Source organism: Varroa destructor, unplaced genomic scaffold, assembly GCF_002443255.2.
Source record: "Varroa destructor unplaced genomic scaffold, Vdes_3.0 BEIS01000004.1, whole genome shotgun sequence".
NCBI lineage: Eukaryota > Metazoa > Arthropoda > Arachnida > Mesostigmata > Varroidae > Varroa > Varroa destructor.
The window spans coordinates 46331754-46349587 of record NW_019211457.1 but is presented as its reverse complement, the minus strand read 5'-3'; the positions used below and the strand labels follow the sequence as shown (position 1 = coordinate 46349587).

Here is a 17834-nt window from a genome sequence, read left to right as displayed (position 1 = left end):
TTACTGTATTAGATATTCCGCCGGATGACGAGCCTTGTCACCAATCATATGTAACCCCATTATTTGTTTTCCACATGAACAGAACCTTTTATATGAACCGAAGGGTATGATGCGTTTGACTTTTTCCTGGGGTTTGACCCCTTACTTGAACTTGATATCCGTGAGGCGCGCCATCCGAATCAACGAGCCGATTAACTCTGCCGACAAACATATACATCTGACATCCCTCAGTGGATGGCGTCGCGATAAAACCTTAGTAAAAGTGGTCCCGATCTTTTCTGATGTCAACGTGTACATTTCAACATGTTGACAACGTTGTTAAGAATTTCACTGTGGAAGTTCCTCCTGGCGACGTTCTCTGTCTATTTAGTGAATGATGCTATGTGCACAAAGAGGTAGAAAATAACGTGAAGGTTTCGGTCCGTTGGATTTTCGATTTACAGAATCCGATCCTGCGGACCGAAACTGTTGCAGACTTTAAGATAAGTGTCCTTGTTTCAGGCTCGCGCGCAACATCGCCTTAAGACTCACGCTAACTTATGAAAAATTCACAACTGTAATACGTCATGTCATAGCGATGCAGGTGGCACGGCGTTGAAACCGTTACCGCCATAATTCGAACTTCTTACTTGCTCCGAATTTTGGTTTTATATTAAAAATGCATAGCAGATAAAAACAAAGCATACTTTGCAGGACTGCATCCGCCCAGGTCAGCGCTATTAGGGCATGGAAGCGCTGCGCGCATTGTGCTGCCGGACGATATGTCGTCAAAGGGGGAGCCAGATTAAAATGTCACCATATGTGTTCATATGGTGACGCAAAAATGCGTCCCATACAGAACAGGTCAAACGTTTCGTGTCACTATTTCACTTTGGCAGACCCTTTCGTTGGTACTGCTGAGTTTTGTCGAGTAACTAGCTAATCGGCGACCTATGCAGGGGAAAAATCTAGAGGAATATTCGAGATGGAACTAAGTATCGTTCACCCCCCAATAAAGCACTATGCGTAGGGGTTACTCGGCACGTTTATCCAACTGAATCCTATAAACGTACTAGAACGTAACCCTTTTTAGTTGTTGCCACTATACGTAAATAATTGTCACGATCAAAACAACTAAGGTGAATGTTTCTTAAAAAATCACCGTGCAAAATCTAATAAGAAGCATATTAATTATATTTAAATCTAAATAAAATAATTATTTTTAGGTATACTAAACATGGCGTATTATGTTTATCACTATTTCAGATTGCTTCATCTCGACAAAAAAAGATATTTTCATTACGTTCCGTTATTCCTAACCGAACCATCATATTCAGGCCAGGAACGGTTTCCATTCTTCTTTCTAGCGAAACCAGACGTCACACGGGCGCGTCAACGTTGCCCTCCCGAGAGGATCAGCTAGTTTTAATGCAAATGCCTATGGTGCGTATTATTTGAAAATTATTACGATGAATACTATTGAATGCCAGCAACAGATTCGTATGCGACAAAGGTTGGTAATGACATCTGCTCTTTCTTTCTTTCCGGCACTCGATTAAAATGTTCTATGGTTTTTTTTTTAAGTATTTGAGATCTGTTTTCCATTTATCAAAGCAAATCAGCTGTCCTTGGAGGAAATATGGGCAAGACGTATGGGTATGCACCACATCTATTACATTGGAGTTTTTCAGTTAGCTGTAATTTTAGGACCAGGCCCTAAATCCTGGCCCTATTCATCGAAATTGATACAGTGAACTTCCGTAAATTAAGCCAGTAAGCTACAGCCATATCCGGCGACGAGTTCATTATATATAACGAGGGTACCAATCGATTGTTGAGTATCGAAACTTCGTTGACTATGCATCTTTTCCGTTGTACTTTTGTTGCCTATTATGGTTTGAATTTTACAGTAATAACAACAATGATCAACAACAACCGTTATTATCGTTGTAAGTTATTATGTCGTACATGTTTCATATCGTGTAACTGGATGAGTTGACAAGGTTGATAGTAGTTATCGATATTTTAAACTTGGATTAACGGCCTGTAAGATTCTAGGGTACAGCATTAGATTCTCTAAAACGATGGACGGAAGGACGGAATGTCTACTGGACATAAAACTCAAAAAACAGGGGTTCTATAACGTATACGTTAGAAGGGTGCTGAGCGTGCTAATCTGAGCGTGTAGTAGCCTATTAAAAATTACCTAATGATTCTGCAGGAAGTTCTTTACTTTTTTAATTTAATGCTATATTAGCTAGACTTGTACCAGGTGTCAGCACCAGCATGCTTGTCAACGAAGCTTCTATAACATTGTGTGTCCTGTATTTGAAAAACAGACGTTGAAGAATTGCTTGGATTGACCACGCAGGCCGCATTGGACAAGGCAAGCAGTCGACGGCCAAGGGCACTGGTAACAATTCAGCACGGTAGTTGGTTCGAACGACAATCCAGGCCATAGGACAGATATCGGTCTAGAAAAGTACGCCCAAGATAGCTATTACCCAAAATGAAAACAAACTAATCTCGTCAGTTATTCTCATAAGCCTAAACCAATCGATATAGGTTATGGACACGGTACAAAGTGACATAGATATTTTATGAAGTATTTTTACTAATTTGCATGATACATTAGATAATAGTTCTTTACTAGGTATGCCCTTCACTACCTATAATAAATAATTAAGGCATCGTTCATGCCGCACTCAATTTTTTTGCAAACAATCAACAAACGTACGCGCGAACCTTAGCGTCTCACAGTTCCGCGCTAATGAAAACAAATGTTGAAATCTAAATCATAGTTATCACTATAAAACGTCATACTCTCTCTATATGTTCAGCAGCCGCTATTCTAGTTATACTGTGTTGGCCGGAACGTACAGGCTCTCGAGCTGTCCAACTTGTGCTAAATGTAGTACCTTCAATAATGTCTCCCACTCTAACAAACCATACTCTCTCAATGGGGTGACTGTCGCCAGTTTTTAGCTGCCCATTACATACAAGGTGCTTCTTCGATACGGCATGAAAACGTGGGTGCAACATGTCCGTGAAGAAGACTCGAAATGCTAACTTCTATTTGAAACTATGTGAAAGTCGTCGCTTAAATAACAAAATGGTAAAATCAATAGCACTTTTCCTCTAAAGCACCCGAAAACCCTACACTATATGATGTATAAGATACAAGAGAGGAAAGAAGCGTGCACAATTCAGTCCAACACCTTTTTATAGCAGCGTGGGGTCGTAGATTTGAATTAAGAAATATTAATTTTAAAAAAAAAACTTCCAGTACAATATAAAGAATGTATCATTGATATCTTTCTTATTTTATCTTATCAACTAAACAACGAGTTTAAAGTGAAAAGTCACCTTATCTTTGCAGCGAGCCGTACACTCTGGATGATTCGAAAACATAAAGCCTTTTAATCTTTTCGGTCTGAGTACGAGTTGTTTATGACGCAAGAAGGTCAGCAGTTGCCGCCTGGTACAATTGTTCTTATTAGAAACAGAAGTTCATTAATGATTCAAGTTGAATTATAGTTTGGCTTGTTCTAAGCTTAGCCATGCACCGGTTAAAATTGGACAACATTTGCATCGAAGGAAGGAGTGCCCAGCAAGCTAGCGAAGCACAAATTTTAATAAGAGTGCTTTTTTATAAAATGTTACGTATGAATAAAAATGTTCTCGGGGAAAGTTGGATTTTCTCTTCACTCATCCTGTGATCAGACCGTTAGAGTAAACAATTCTACACAATTTCCACCGCAGAGTGCAAATGTGTCCAGTTGTCGAAATTTCTGTGAAGGGTAAACGATCAGTATCGATGAGGAACAAGCGAATATGGGTTCGATCCGAACGAACGTCACGTTACGCATCAGTATCAGACGTTCCATTTTGATTTTTAATCAATTTAACTTTCACAAAGCCATAATAAACAAAGTGTTTTTTTTTTCGCCAATGACCATAGCTGGCTGCTCTTGGTATCTGAAATCAAATTAGATTGGTGGCCCGATTATAAATAAAGATCAAGGCACATTTATTTATGGCCGGATCGATAGTTTTCCAATCAAAATCTAAAAACCTTGCCATATCTTACGAACACAGGGTAGTATTAGAACTGGTTAGGGTAGCTCGTTTGTGCGGTTTCGTCAAAAGGAAGTACATCGAGCAGTTTTTTTTTGCGTTCGTATACGTGGAAAAGATAACTCGCACAAGTTGCTTGTGTAGATGAACCCTATCGCGTTAACACTTTTCATTGGGGAACGGGGGAACAACTGCCATATCGTTACTCTTTCACCGTTTTTTGCGTGTCCCGGTCAATAGAACGCATTCTTTAGGAGCGTCCTAAACTATATATGGACGTAAGTAATTTATTGTGTTCTACGAGTTTCTAGATTTTAAACTCGTAAAGTACAGTAACTGATTTAGGTTTTGTTTTCCTTCTAGATTTTAAAGTTAATGCTAAGGCGCACTAGGTAAAGTGAAATTAGTATTTGCCATGCTTGTTCTGACTCATTTAATTAGTTTGGTGCGTACGATTCTCCCTGAAAGGTCCGCTCACGCATACGTCAAGATTAGGGTAGACGTAAAGCATGGTCCGTTGAAGTCATAAACGGTCACGCTACGACTGGGGCATCTTCGAAAGTGTTCATGTTTATCTGTATTGAAAATGCAGATGCAATTAAAACTTAAATGCGATCGTGCTAAATTCGAGAGTAGGCGCTCCTCTACTCTGAGTTATAATGGTCAACAAATAATCACAGGCAACAAGTTCTTCACGGAGGCATTAGCAGAGCGAAGATTCGAATGTACACCGTAGATAGGCAATTGTGGTTCGGATAGAGATGTGCACTCGCTGTAAATTGAAATAGGTCAAGGGTCCAGGCGTCGTGGTACGAGGTGTTTTGAAAAATAATGATATCAACAAGGAACTAACCCGTTGAATATAACGAAAATTAAAAAGAAAATATCCTCGAGTCGCAAACGTAGGCTATAAAATTAGTTTTGTAGAACTTCAATTGAACAACTAGAGCGAGGAAAGAGACACGGTGAAGACATGAAGCGTATTAGATAAAGGCCAAACATTTTTTCGGCCTCAGCTATGGTATGCTTTCGTGCACCTGTGAAGTACATCCCACGTTAATGTTTACTGTTATATATATCTATATGGCAATTGTACTTGTGGATAAGTCCACAGAGCACCCATTTTCACTCCTGAACATCAACAGCCACTGCATTTTAAAAATACGTGCTTCATGTAATAGGTCATGTTTGAGAAGGTACCAAGTAAAGGCTATGATAAAGAGAAATTGTTGAAAATTCTATAGCAGAGTCGAAGCTCACCAGCGATGTGCTGAGTTGTCGATACAGGTCCGTGCATTTTGTATGCCAATCTATCTGCTTTGCTGGAAGAACGGGCAATCAATCCTTTTATTGATACCGGATCGAATGACCTTTTCTGCTATTCCAGTCACCGTTAACACTGTCTTCTATTTTCTTCACAAATCTCTTCTATTATTGTCTATTGTAAGTACTCTTCATTGAGTAGGTTCATATTATTATATGCCAAGTTGATCTACATCATAAAATGGTCCAAACCGTTAGTGCACAGTATCACCTAGACTATTATCTGTATCTAAGTACTTAGCAAGAGAAAGCTTCACTGCACCTATCTCAAGAGAAGATCACTAGCGTTCGTTTGCTTGCCGCTCGATCGTTGAGTCGTTAAGTACAGAAGAAGGTTACTTCTTTTCTACTTATGCGTATAAGCCTCAACACTTCTGCAAGCCTCTCTCATTTCGGCAGCGTTTCCCGGTTACTCTTCCAGCTTCTGCTATTCTATAGGGCTACGCGAATGATCTCGCGCTTCCTTACGGCAACACGATGTCTTTAATTGCGCTGGCGGGTGCGCAATTTTCTAACGAGCATCTGATAGAGAATTGGCGAAGTCGATCGGTCACTCACTGTGCTTTTCAATCAGTCAAGTGTGTCTGCTGATTTGTATTTTTTTGCTGTTTCTGTTTCTGTCTATTTTGTTAGCTCCCACTCAAAAAACAGAACGAATTAAAAATTATAGAAATTGTGTCATTTCCAGCAGTAGCAGCCGGCCGATCTGAGGAAACGACATGTGAAATTCAGATGAATTCCTGGTACATTTGGAAATAGTTGTATCTATCGACGGTAGCAGTAGGAACAGATGCGATTGCGTCGCAACGGTATGGGGCAATCACAGATGACGATCGAACTGGCGCTTCGTGTCATCAGTTCACAGACGCACTTACACATATAGATGCATGCCCGCAGTCGGATATTTCTACACACATGGAAGGAAACAGACGAAAAGATCATGTATGAAAATCGGATCCTTATGTCGAGTGGACTACACTGCTACAAACTGTGGGGCGTCTGATATTAGTGACGAAGAATGACCCCGAACCGCATCTCTGGGTCGAGAGTCTGGGCGAAAATAAACACGATAATTGCACTAGCTAATCAGGCTGCAAGGTCGTGGACTTTGCTGTATCTCCCAGTGTAAGACGAACATTCTTAGTCAACCGAATGGTAATTCGTGGATCCAGTATCAATGCATGTAACAGCAATCTCTTAAATAGACACTTCACGCCCTACGACTATCGTATCGTCCGGAATACTTCAAGAGTTCAATAGCTTTCTCACGAACGTTGGCGATCCATTTAAGCTACTAGCAGGTACCATCTCTTGACGAAGCTTATCTGCCAAACCCGTGTACTTACATAATATACACGATATGTAGACGATCGTCGCACCCGGAAATTCCGAAATGCGAAACTTTCTTGTCCAGTTATATATATATCCACATATATATCCTCATAGGAGAACAGCCTATGGCAGACTACTGCGTGATAGAATCTTTTTACTTCCCTCTCTCGATGCGATTTACAGCCTACGCGGTACTTTAGGAAAATACTAGTGGCAAGTGCAGCCCGTACGAGCTATCACATTGAAGTGGTGTTCCAATACAAGCCACTTAACGACAGTCGCTTAGGCGCACTCGTTCAATTACTCATAAGAATGATTATAAGGAGAGCGTCCAACTGATTCAAATTTGCTCCTCTCGGTCTGAACTTAGGACGGGGCTACAGAGGGCACTATCGCGAGACTTATGTAAGAGATATGATCGAGTCAGGTAGGGGGCAACCTGAACAGTCGAGGCAGCAAAAGCAATAAAAGCACTTGCCCGTACGCAAGCTAATGCAAACATTAGTAGTGGTCAGGAGAGTTGCCACTACACCCCACAAGACAATGTTGCGATATCGGCGACATACCTATTGACGCACTCTCAACGTCAACCTAGGCGAGCAGAAACGGTAAATAGCCCTGGCAGAAAACAATTTGTTTATCCGCCATCTTTAGCGGTATCGTGTGTGCATACGTAGCCAATTTTAATGTTTTCCGTTGACTGATGGCGGAAACACTCGTATTACAATATAAACTGCTATATGATATATTCTTTGTGAATACTGATCAGAAGGGATCGAAGAGAGACAAAATAGAGGGGGCGGCAAGGGGATATTAGAGAGATAGACCTTTCTGTCTTACTCCAGAGGAGGCCGTACTGAACTTATACTGGGCTTCTTCGACAAACCGATGAAGGGCTAAACAGATCATCAACTTCTGTTGATCTTAACCTTTTGACTTTACTTCGTAAAGCGAAAGACCTTCTTATAATCACCTGTCAGAACTACGATTCGAACCTGCCGCGTCCAGCGTTCTTATTTCTCATAGTTCTGGTGGCCCCATAGGCAGAAATACATATTAGCCCATTAGACCACGCTGTCCCTAGTGTCCCTGGAGGTCTTAATCACACGCTTGCTTTCTCCAATTAACTACGTTATGTCAATAGCAGACCAACGATGTCTATGCAGTAATCGCTAGCTATAGACACTGCGTTCAAGTAGTTTCTGCCTAGGGCTTCCATTAATAATGGCAAGCCCTCGACGAAACTTGGACGACCATAGGTAAACAAATGGTTCAGAAGCGTGTCTTCACCTGTGGTAATGTGTGTGGTCGCCAAATAGTGCGACGCTCGTCGTTGTGGACGTTGACGACATATGAACGCAAGGATAATACCAATTACAAGTAAGTATTGCGGTATCTGTTACTGCTTAATCGAAGGGTGGAAAATTGAAAAAGGAAGCTGAATTATTCAGCGTCTGCAACGTCAGAGTCAATGCTAGTAGGCTGTGGAGAAACCGCGACCGCCTGCGGAAAACACCCTGTGGAAGACGACGGGGATCTACGATAGCACCATATTCGTTGATGAGAACTACCATATGAATGGGGCAAGGACAAGTTGGAACGATCCGGAATGACTAAGAACGGACAACTTAGAGATGAGCGTATCGAGTGTTTAAAGAACAAGCTTGGTCGTTCACGGTTTAGAGAGACCAGGTGCACGCATGGCTCAAGCAATCAAGGCTATACTAGCGGCGTTTGAGATTTTTCTATATTTGCATTAAGCTTGAAAGGAAAACCATGGTCGTAGAACATGGGTACAATACACAGTGGTATGCTTAGTCATGCTGCTCTCAAGCAGAAATGATACTTTAGTAAAAAAAGAAGCTGCCGCCACTTTGTTTGTCCATAGCTGTTTCAGTCGACACTCATTGATGTACGTAACGTTTAGTAAAGTGATTTTATGCAGAGTTTAGGACAGAAGCCTGCCGTTCTAACCCACTTAGACAATTCTAGTTGAAAGCATTGTGCGCACTATTCTCCCTCTGTCTCTAGTAACGATTATGTCGTCTATATATATATAAATAATAAATAAAGGGTGAGAGATAATTTTCGTTTGTATTCTCTCACTGATTATCTCTCCCTCATGGTCAGAACAGCAGGACCTGAAACAAATCGGTTTTGCAACCTACAACTCCTTCTATAGTTGACTGTCAGCTATCTCCTCAACAACACGCCTTCGAACCGCTGCTTTAGCTGTGCTGTAAGGATCTGTCAGAGGGCCCCGTAGAAGCAATTCTGAAGGATTGAATAGCGAAAAAAAAAAAAAGAAGTACTACATTCAGAGCATTTGCCATTAATTGGATTTTTTTCACAAGAATAAAAGGTTTCTATCGGTTTCGTCTAGTTGCAGTCAATAACGTTAGCCAGATGAGGTCCGTCCATACTGACTGTTCCTATTTTGGGACTGGGGCACAGCCATATTTGAGGTTTAAGGTCCACTGATGTTTGTTGCGAATTGATAAGTACTTTATAAAATTAACGCATGAGCTAGAGATATTATACAATACTGCAATACTCGAAAATTAGCCAATTAAAATGCCTTTGTAGTCGTTACGTGAGATGGTCTCTTGCTGCCCATAGTCATTGAAGTGAGAGCTGATAATCTGCTCGTACTTTGATAAATACTAACGTTTAGACAAAGTTTTGAAAAATTTAAACGAAAAATTTGTCCCTACTGAAAGATATAACTTGATTGTTGCTTCACGGCCAATGGAACAGAGTGCAATCTTGTAGCAACCGTTGAAATCATTGGTATGCCGTCTATTCCTTCTGGCTAAACCAGGCTATGACGCATCCGCCTCACTCATACGTAGGCAGTCTCAAACGTTCGATTTGTTGAAGCTTGTTTAGGTGCTGAACTCATTCAAATACATTATCAATCTATAGAATCTTCGATTAAGCAGCAGCTACGTGGCTAGATAGTGAGAGGCGTAATTTACGTGTGCGTCCTGAACTTACGTATGTGTGATTTTCAAAACTTTCATGGTCACTCCGCGTAACTCCCATATTGCGATAAGCTTATGGAAACAGTTAGTTACGTTTAAGCGATAACAGAAAGAATTGTGTCTAAACATTATCCAATTCGATATATGTATTATTATATAAACCTTTAAATCGAATGGCAAATTTAGAGAAATAACTCTATTCAAGTTGCAGGTAAGTTTGTTGTTTGATCTTGTCGTTGCTGAAGATCTTCATGGGTTTTTCTATTAGTTCGAGTTCACCTTTTATCTACTTTACCCGATACGATTGCAAGAAATTCTGCCCGTTTCGTATGCTCACGTGCGTCTAATAACCCATTATGTCTGTATAAAATACTACAAAAAAAAGTGTTGAGACATGTATTCCAGAACCGTTGTCGTCGCAAACCGATAGACTGCCGAATTATAACTTTTGCTAGCTTAATAATAGATCAGCTACAACAACTTACTCCACACTGTTATCATTTGAGGATCGTTAAGTAAAAAAGTTATATTTCGTTTCTTAATGAGTGTATCTATCTATCTATCTATCTATCTATCTGTCTACTACAAAATTCCACTTCGCCAGCTGTCAGTCAAAATGGCAATGTTTATTGGTCAGGAAATGGTCAGTCTTATCGGCTGATTTTGACGCTTCGTAACGCCAATGCAGTGATCGGCAAATACATAGACTATGAGCAGACGCACGTAAAGGTAACAAATTGTATTTCAATATACTCTCAAAAATTTGCTAATAACAACTGATGCTCATACCGTGTGACGCAAGGATCAACGTATTTTTCGTCGCAAGACAATATGCCTGCTAGGTGTATAGGGCGACTCGGAAGTCAAGCTATAATTGTCATAAGCGAAATTGATCATAATTTTTACCGGATCTGAATTGGTCAACACATAACGGGAAAATCTTTAGACGTCCTATAATGAATGATAATTATCCATCTCCTCAACAAACCTAAAACCGGCAACCATACTTTAAACAGCAAAACAACCATTTGTAACTAGCAGCCACGCAGTTCCCTTGGGGCACGTCTTGAGTTTTTCTGTTTTTGATTGTCGTTCCAGCTGTTTACTCTATCTGGGTGCTTGTTAAAATAATTCGTAACGCTTACAGGCCCCTTGAAGCCAGCGCAACGACTTCCCAGAATTCCTACGACTATAGATGCCTTGTGGCATACACTTTGCCCTAAACATGCTTTAGATGTGGGCACAATAGTCCATAAAATTAGTATCCAGCGTTTCCTAGACCATCAGACTATAGAACTCTACGAACTTAGCATTCGGTTGCGAGATATTCTCGAACGTACATATTTTTGAGGAAGACATGTTAGATAAGCATTAAATTTTGCCAAAAAAATCATAGAAAATACAGTAGATAAATTTTTGGACATTTCTATTGGACATAAACGCAAAAAAGGGAAAAATGTTGCTGTAATCGGCGTTTGCGTCACGCCCACATCGTCTCGAAGTGAATTTACTTCACCGCGATCGCTCGACGTGATCGATGAAACTAATCGTAGGGATTTCGGCTGATTTTCAATTAACGGTTGAGTGCGCCCTTCGGATTATTATAAGGCTAGCTTGAATGGAATGGGGCTGGTGCCGAAACAATTATAACGCCATAAGAGGCATTGGCTGACGTTTGCACGCGCTAGGCAGCACGATTGTTTATTAAATCCGGGTGTGCACATAGGCATAAGCACACATGCGAGCGTGCGATGTTATCTAACCGGTCGGCGTTGATACGTTATACTCCTGTACTTAGCCGCCATAATGTTCTCCACTGATATTATTTTTTGCTTTTACGAATGAGCTTAAATAGCAGAAAATATAGCGTTTGGTTCTCTCATGCCGTCAAATTTACACATAAAGAAATACCTACTCAGACCAGTCCGTCGAAACTGCTGCCGGTGGTTTATTTCACATTAAATAAAATATTGTTCCCTAAAATTGTTAGTTACCACTTCCCAAATGCCTAATATGTTTTATTGACACTCTCAGGGTCATAAATTAACGTATGTGATCAATGAAAAATCAAAATTAACACCGAGAAACATCTATGTTCAACAAGCAGTACTTCAAATCCGAGCGGGCAGACGTGTTTTTTTCGTGATATTCTAGAGGTACGATGGTATTTGTCTGCAGACTCGTTGATTGGTCGTCTAGAAAATATATGAAGACAGCATCTAGCATCTGCCTTGGAGCTGTTACCTGGAGTAAATGCTCATAGTAGAGCCTCCGGTTGATCAGAAGACGAAGCAATACAGCTTTCAGATTATGCACCGACGAAGGAAGGTATTCGTCCGATAGGCAGTCGTCATGAGAGGCACGTCGACACGGTGCTATACACAGGAGAAGTGACAGCAAATAATAAGAATAATAATTTTTATTATACTTCCTCTCTTAATATATAAAAATATATGACATAAATAGGATTTGATTTAAATGTGTTTGAAAGCTAAACAATTTGCTAATGCAGACACATTGGCAATCAATAACAAGAACACCGATATAAATATTATCTACACTTTTTCGCGATATAGAAGAAGTATATACCGGGTCACAATTACTAAGTAAGTAACAAAAAAAAAATGATATGTGCAATCTAAATTTTGCAATTGTAAGGAGCGAACGAAACAGCGTTATAGCTTAGAATTGAGAATACTAGCGGTGTTTTTGCCCGAACTCTGGCCATTTTTTGTGTGTTTTCAACTATCACTTAAAGGTCGTTCGATGCGTTCACTATATGACGTACGATGATTGTTTTATCTCTATATGTTGTTCTGCCTAGTTCTACAAGATTGCTCTCTTGTATATAGTCGAGTGGATCTTTTCGCCAAATATATTTTACTGTGCCATTTGTATGAACTGGTATAGCTCTCGTTATCGGGTCGACCGGCTCAAAATAGCGTTTTCGAAAATCGTATCTGCGCCTGCCCATTACGCCCCAATGAGATAAGGCCACCTGCACCGAGTCACATTTGTGATGCATCGAAAAAATTCAGTTCTTACATAATATAGATATCCGTTAGTTGATAACCGACCGGAGTTTACCAGGCAGAATCGTCTACTGAAGGTGACAAATGGTCTGCAAGTTGTCTCATTTTAGAACGACTTGTTAACACGTTTAGGTCGCGTTGGATTTTCGTACTAGGCGGAACGTGGGAGCCATACGGTCAGTGCCGTAAGCCAAGAGTTTCAATTCGGTATATTTCACTTACCAATGAGCGGAAATTGAAGATCATCCAGTTCATAGGCATCATTTTAGTTATAGGGATGAGAATTGTTTTTAAGCGCTTGTCGACAAAGTTCCAACATTATCTCCTAGTATTTCAGTTTAAAAGTACAGGCCGCAGGTCTAAAAATGGCTTAAACGAACAGAGTGTACGGTAGGTGGAGTTTCGGCGCTTACTGCATTATCTGACAGTGGATGCTGCTGGGCTGCGTTTGTTTTTTATTTGGAACTTTTATAAATCAGGTTAAAAACTGCATCATTGTCTCAAGCATTGTTAGTTACACTAAGTGTTCAAGTTTATATAGTAAATATAGGTCGGGCAAGGCGAGACATAGTTCTTGGTAAAATACCAACACTGACACCCCAGTAAAGCCATAAGCCAGTAAGCCCAGTAAGCCATTTTCTGCCTAAAAATTTGATACGATAAACCTTTCTCACTATCTCTTTCGAGTGTAAGATCCTCTCCACGATATCGTTCGTGTACGAGTTGGCCTTATAGATTGTAGAACAATTATCTTTTCAAACCTGCACCAGTCTTTTGAGTCAAAACCCTACCAGGGGTCAATAATCTACGATGGTCTGGAGGGAAGGTTTCGGACCTAAGGAGCTTGGTTTTAAGTCTAGTGTTTTTCTCCAAATCATATGCATATAGTGAACTAAAGTAACCTTTTTCCAACGTTATTTTTATAAATCCAATGACTTTTGATAAATGTAGCCAGTTCTGTACCATAATAAGAATGATAACACACTACATGTCTCTGTCTACTGTTTGTGGTATACAACTGATACAAATCCTTCTAGCAGGTTCTATGGCGATTCAACAATTCTTTTAGAGAACCCTTTAAACTGAATGCTCTAATTTTGCTTCTAGGCCCAAACCGAACTCGGTCTAGTTTACCTACCTATTTACTTGAGCCGGCGCGATCTTTTCTCAGAGAATCTGTGTCCGTGAACTACCGAAGCGACAGGTAAGAAGCACATCCATATATCAGTCCCGTACAATTAATCAGTTCCTTAGATGAGTCCTAATATTTTGAGAATCTTCTGATTATGATAAATTAGGAACGTTTCGAAAAAGGAGTGCAGAACTAAGTTCCACAGTTAGATGTACGAAAGGCTGAATAAATCCATTATGTAGAGGAAAAACATTTGTTTTCATGTGATTAATTACAAGTCAGATTGCAAAATTGAATATATTAGTAAGGGGTTTCTTTTAGACGCGATTTGAGTTTGTTTTATAAACTTAAATATATGACTAAGCCTCGACTCTCAGAAATACAGATGGTAGTTGCTTTTTTATGACTGGAGATAATGGAATTGATGGAGCCGATAGAATGAGCAAAGTTTATATGAAATATGGACGCCGTAAAAAGTATACAGAAGCACAGCGAGCTCCGATCCGTTTCATGTACAGCTCTGCACAATGCAACTTTAGTTTAAGGTATGCAAGCGTCTGTTAAAATAGACCTGGAAAATTTGCAGAGACCTAACCATAAGATCAGATTCTGCGTGATCAGAGAGTATTCTCATAAGCAGAAGCTGAAATGAGGCGAACAAGTCAGGTCGAACCGACCACAGTATTGCGTACAGACATGCGGTTTAAACGATGACAAATTCAATTCCATTATTTTACAATCCACAAAGGGAAATCTAAAGAAAAAAAAACGTGTAAATATTTTCGTAACGCTCAAATGGTACGTAAATACTTTATGCAGACGTGTTATTGCAGATATTGATCATAATCGTTGGTGTAAATTTCCTGAACGTATCGACTATCGCTAAATTTAGCGGAATCAACATTTCGCACCGTCATATGAAGGCCCGAACAAGCTTCCTAATATTATCCTTCACATGATAAAATCACGACGAAAAACAGCACAACACTTTCTGATTCTGCATTAGATCGTCCTGGTCACAGTTTGCGCTAGTAGATAAGTAATAACAAACAAATGAAGCTAAGAATGACATCTTTCTACGAGAGATACCACTTGTATGATGTAGGAAGCTTTCGAACCTTCGAATCTCTCGAGTATACCCTCGTTTGAGTCACGTTCTTTAACGAGACGATTCTATAATGAGTGAAGTAGCTTTAATGTAGTTATCAAGGCTATTGACTGATAATTGCCAATATATTTAGCCGCTCGCTAGACTTTCTTTAGCGGCGCTCACATTACGACACTCATCTGCGTAGATGTACAAGAAACAAACGCAAACTGTGTACTGAAGTATACAATTCTTCTATTTAGGTCCCTTCACGTTTTCGTTTAGTTTGTGTGTTTTGGCAGGATTAGCAGCTGAGCTTATGATAAGATTCAGGTTGTGCGTTTTGTGCTACTGCTACTAAGCATTGCTACAAGTGGATGGCCCTTATCAACATGGAGAGAAATCCGTTTCGAGCTTAGATCATGCCACGTGGTCCTAAATTTACTGACTGACCCACACGTTACCACGCTACCGTCTCATAGAATCCAATCCAACCCTTGAGTTTAGTTATGGGCGTTAATTCGAATACATAATTCGCGTTGTGATATAGTGTCCTAGATGTACAATACGTGGGAATGAGGCTGCGAAACACTTGTTCCCGCTCAATGTTAGCTCTATAGGATTAAACTAAACAGTCATGTTTAAAGTTGCTTTTCTTGTAATAAAACGCCAAGTAAGCCCGCCACGGTCACTTCACTGGTCCTAAATATACGTCTTTGCACTTTATTTTAGACTGAATTTCAGCTTATCACACGTTCAAGCCCCGAAGTTAAGCTGAACTTTGTTGCAATGGCCCCGGGGACTGCACAGGTAGGTGAGACGCCTGCGTGCTTGTAGGCAATAGGTTCATACCATATAACCCCTATGTACCTCGAGGTTCAGAAGCAAGACACACTAAGTACGGCTTGAGTTGCTCTTTAAGTATCGGCTAGCTGTCATGCTATATCCAATTAGACATGCATACTGCTGAAACGCAGATAACTCTGTTACAGTGGGTGGCGTAATTATTGATTTTCTTTAACCTGCGGTTGACTCTTAGCCTCTGCTCTCTGTATACTGAACTACGCCATATCTGAACCGCAAGGTATTAACGGGAGTTATTCACGAAGCGGCCCACAGCATAATTGGACCCGCTTTAATCCCCCGCCCGAAGCCCCCTAAAGAGAGGCTCATATTATGAAGTATCTTTCCCTATGTACTAGACGTACATAGCTTAGTGGTTGTCCATTTTGTGGATCGTGCTGAATTTACCTGGGTTTTTCTTCGATACAGCATATTGTTTAGCAAGGCTGAAATTTCAACCAGCGATGACCGCTTGTTTATAGGCATAGATGGTTTTAGATGCTTTCATGTGAAGCTATGCTATGCATAGAATGAGCGGCGCCTCACTCTGCCGTGTTAAAAAAGGTCCCATGAAGGACATGAACTCCGATTTCGATCTAACTAATGATCAATCAATATGCCACTGTTTCGCATGAAACTCTTCGACTAAACGTTCTAGGATAGCCTCTATATCGGTTAACATTTGTGCTTGATAAAGGCGTCAAAGGATCTGCAAACGGAATAAAATTGGATATTTAAATTGGTTATGTGACTAGAAATAATTTAAAGAGCAAATTCATAATTAATAATTCAAACTATAATTTCCGTTATAATATTGCGTTTCTGTGTTTCGAGTTCGACATTCGGTATCCGAGTTAGAAGTTCCCTGACACGGCTGGTTCCCGTCACGAAACTGGACATGTATTTTTGGGTTTGAATTTAAGCTACAACTTGCCCCTGATATTGGCACGAGAATACGTTAGCCACTAAGCTATCACGCGGTGGCAAGATTGCCAAACAGAAGGTTGTGTATTTTTGCAATAGTCCTCAAAGATCTCTTGCACAGTGCTACGGCACGCACCAATGGATCGTGGCACGAATAGTCGTAGAACGGGAAGTGTTTAGAAATAGCTTTTCAACGAATTTGCCCTATGGACTGCTTGAACCTATGCAGGAAACGTTTTCCATTACGATATACATAATAACGAATAGTCTAAGTATAAAGTTTGCTTCATATGTCTATGCGTCAGCCTACATAATTAAATCATGCGCGACGCTCATTTAGAAACAATGGCATCCTAAGGCCAAAGATCACGTGCAAGTGACGAATACCGCATTATAAAAATGGAACAACCTATGAAGTTACTCAACAGCTCCTCTCTGCAACTTATAGGAATTTCGACCTATTCAATAAATAACAAATTAGTGTTAGTTAATAATACTCCTTCGTTTTGCAATAATGTCCAGAAATTTTACTTTCAGATTTGTATTTTGTACAAAAAAATAATGGTATGAATAAATAGATCAAGCAGTACCACGACCGTCTGATTAAAATGCAATAAACGAAGTTTGGGATAGGTCAGCGAAACGCTATGGCTATGATGCTTGATGTTCCAATGAAGTAGTTTTTAAGCGATAATTTCAGTCAATTGATTTCGGAGACGCAATAATAATAATACTTGTTTAAAACAGGAATGAAGATTTTGAAGGCCAGTTGGAAGCTATCGATAATGCTCCGGATCGATTACGAACGAGTCTCCTATGCATGTCTTTTCACTGCGCCCAAAACCTGCGATGGCCAATGCCACTTTCTGCAATATACATCGATTTTATATGATCTTTTATATATAATAATTTATATAATAAAGTTCCAGAGTAAAAGAAGTGAGTAGAATTGCTTATAGGATTAAGGTCACTGCCCTTCGCGTTGTTAGCGGCCCTTGTCGAGGCGAAACGTGTTTCAAACCCGAATTTGCCTCTCGCTTGACGTGCGTATTCTGCATGTTCCGTCCATATATCTAACGTGTGTACCGAAACGGCAATCGATGCTCGATGAGGCCAGGTGT

The 17834-nt window shown here is 40.2% G+C and overlaps 1 protein-coding gene and 1 long non-coding RNA gene across 10 annotated transcripts in view; one reads left to right on the top strand and one right to left on the bottom strand.

The window, feature by feature from the left end:
• LOC111248926 (proton myo-inositol cotransporter-like) overlaps window positions 1–6919 on the bottom strand; it is a 90948-nt gene extending 84029 nt beyond the window's left edge. The window contains exons 1-2 of one of the 8 annotated variants that reach the window (XM_086988413.1): window positions 5642–6919; window positions 5317–5378 (exon numbers count right to left, since the gene is read on the bottom strand). In XM_086988413.1, the coding sequence (XP_086844539.1) occupies window positions 5317–5353 (37 nt within the window). In that variant the 5' untranslated portion in view covers window positions 5354–5378; window positions 5642–6919. Of the gene's footprint in view, window positions 1–5316 lie in introns of all 8 variants that reach the window. The other 7 variants (XM_086988412.1, XM_086988411.1, XM_086988414.1 and 4 more) reach the window with 7 other exon arrangements.
• Window positions 1695–17595, top strand: LOC147756280 (uncharacterized). 2 transcript variants are annotated; one of them, XR_015327349.1, is made up of 4 exons: window positions 1695–2461; window positions 13835–13931; window positions 15679–15756; window positions 17461–17595. It is a non-coding gene; the product is annotated as an uncharacterized LOC147756280 (long non-coding RNA). The 2 variants fall into 2 exon arrangements; XR_015327350.1 differs by lacking the exon at window positions 1695–2461 and adding an exon at window positions 13419–13581.
• The last annotated feature ends 239 nt before the right edge of the window (window positions 17596–17834 follow it).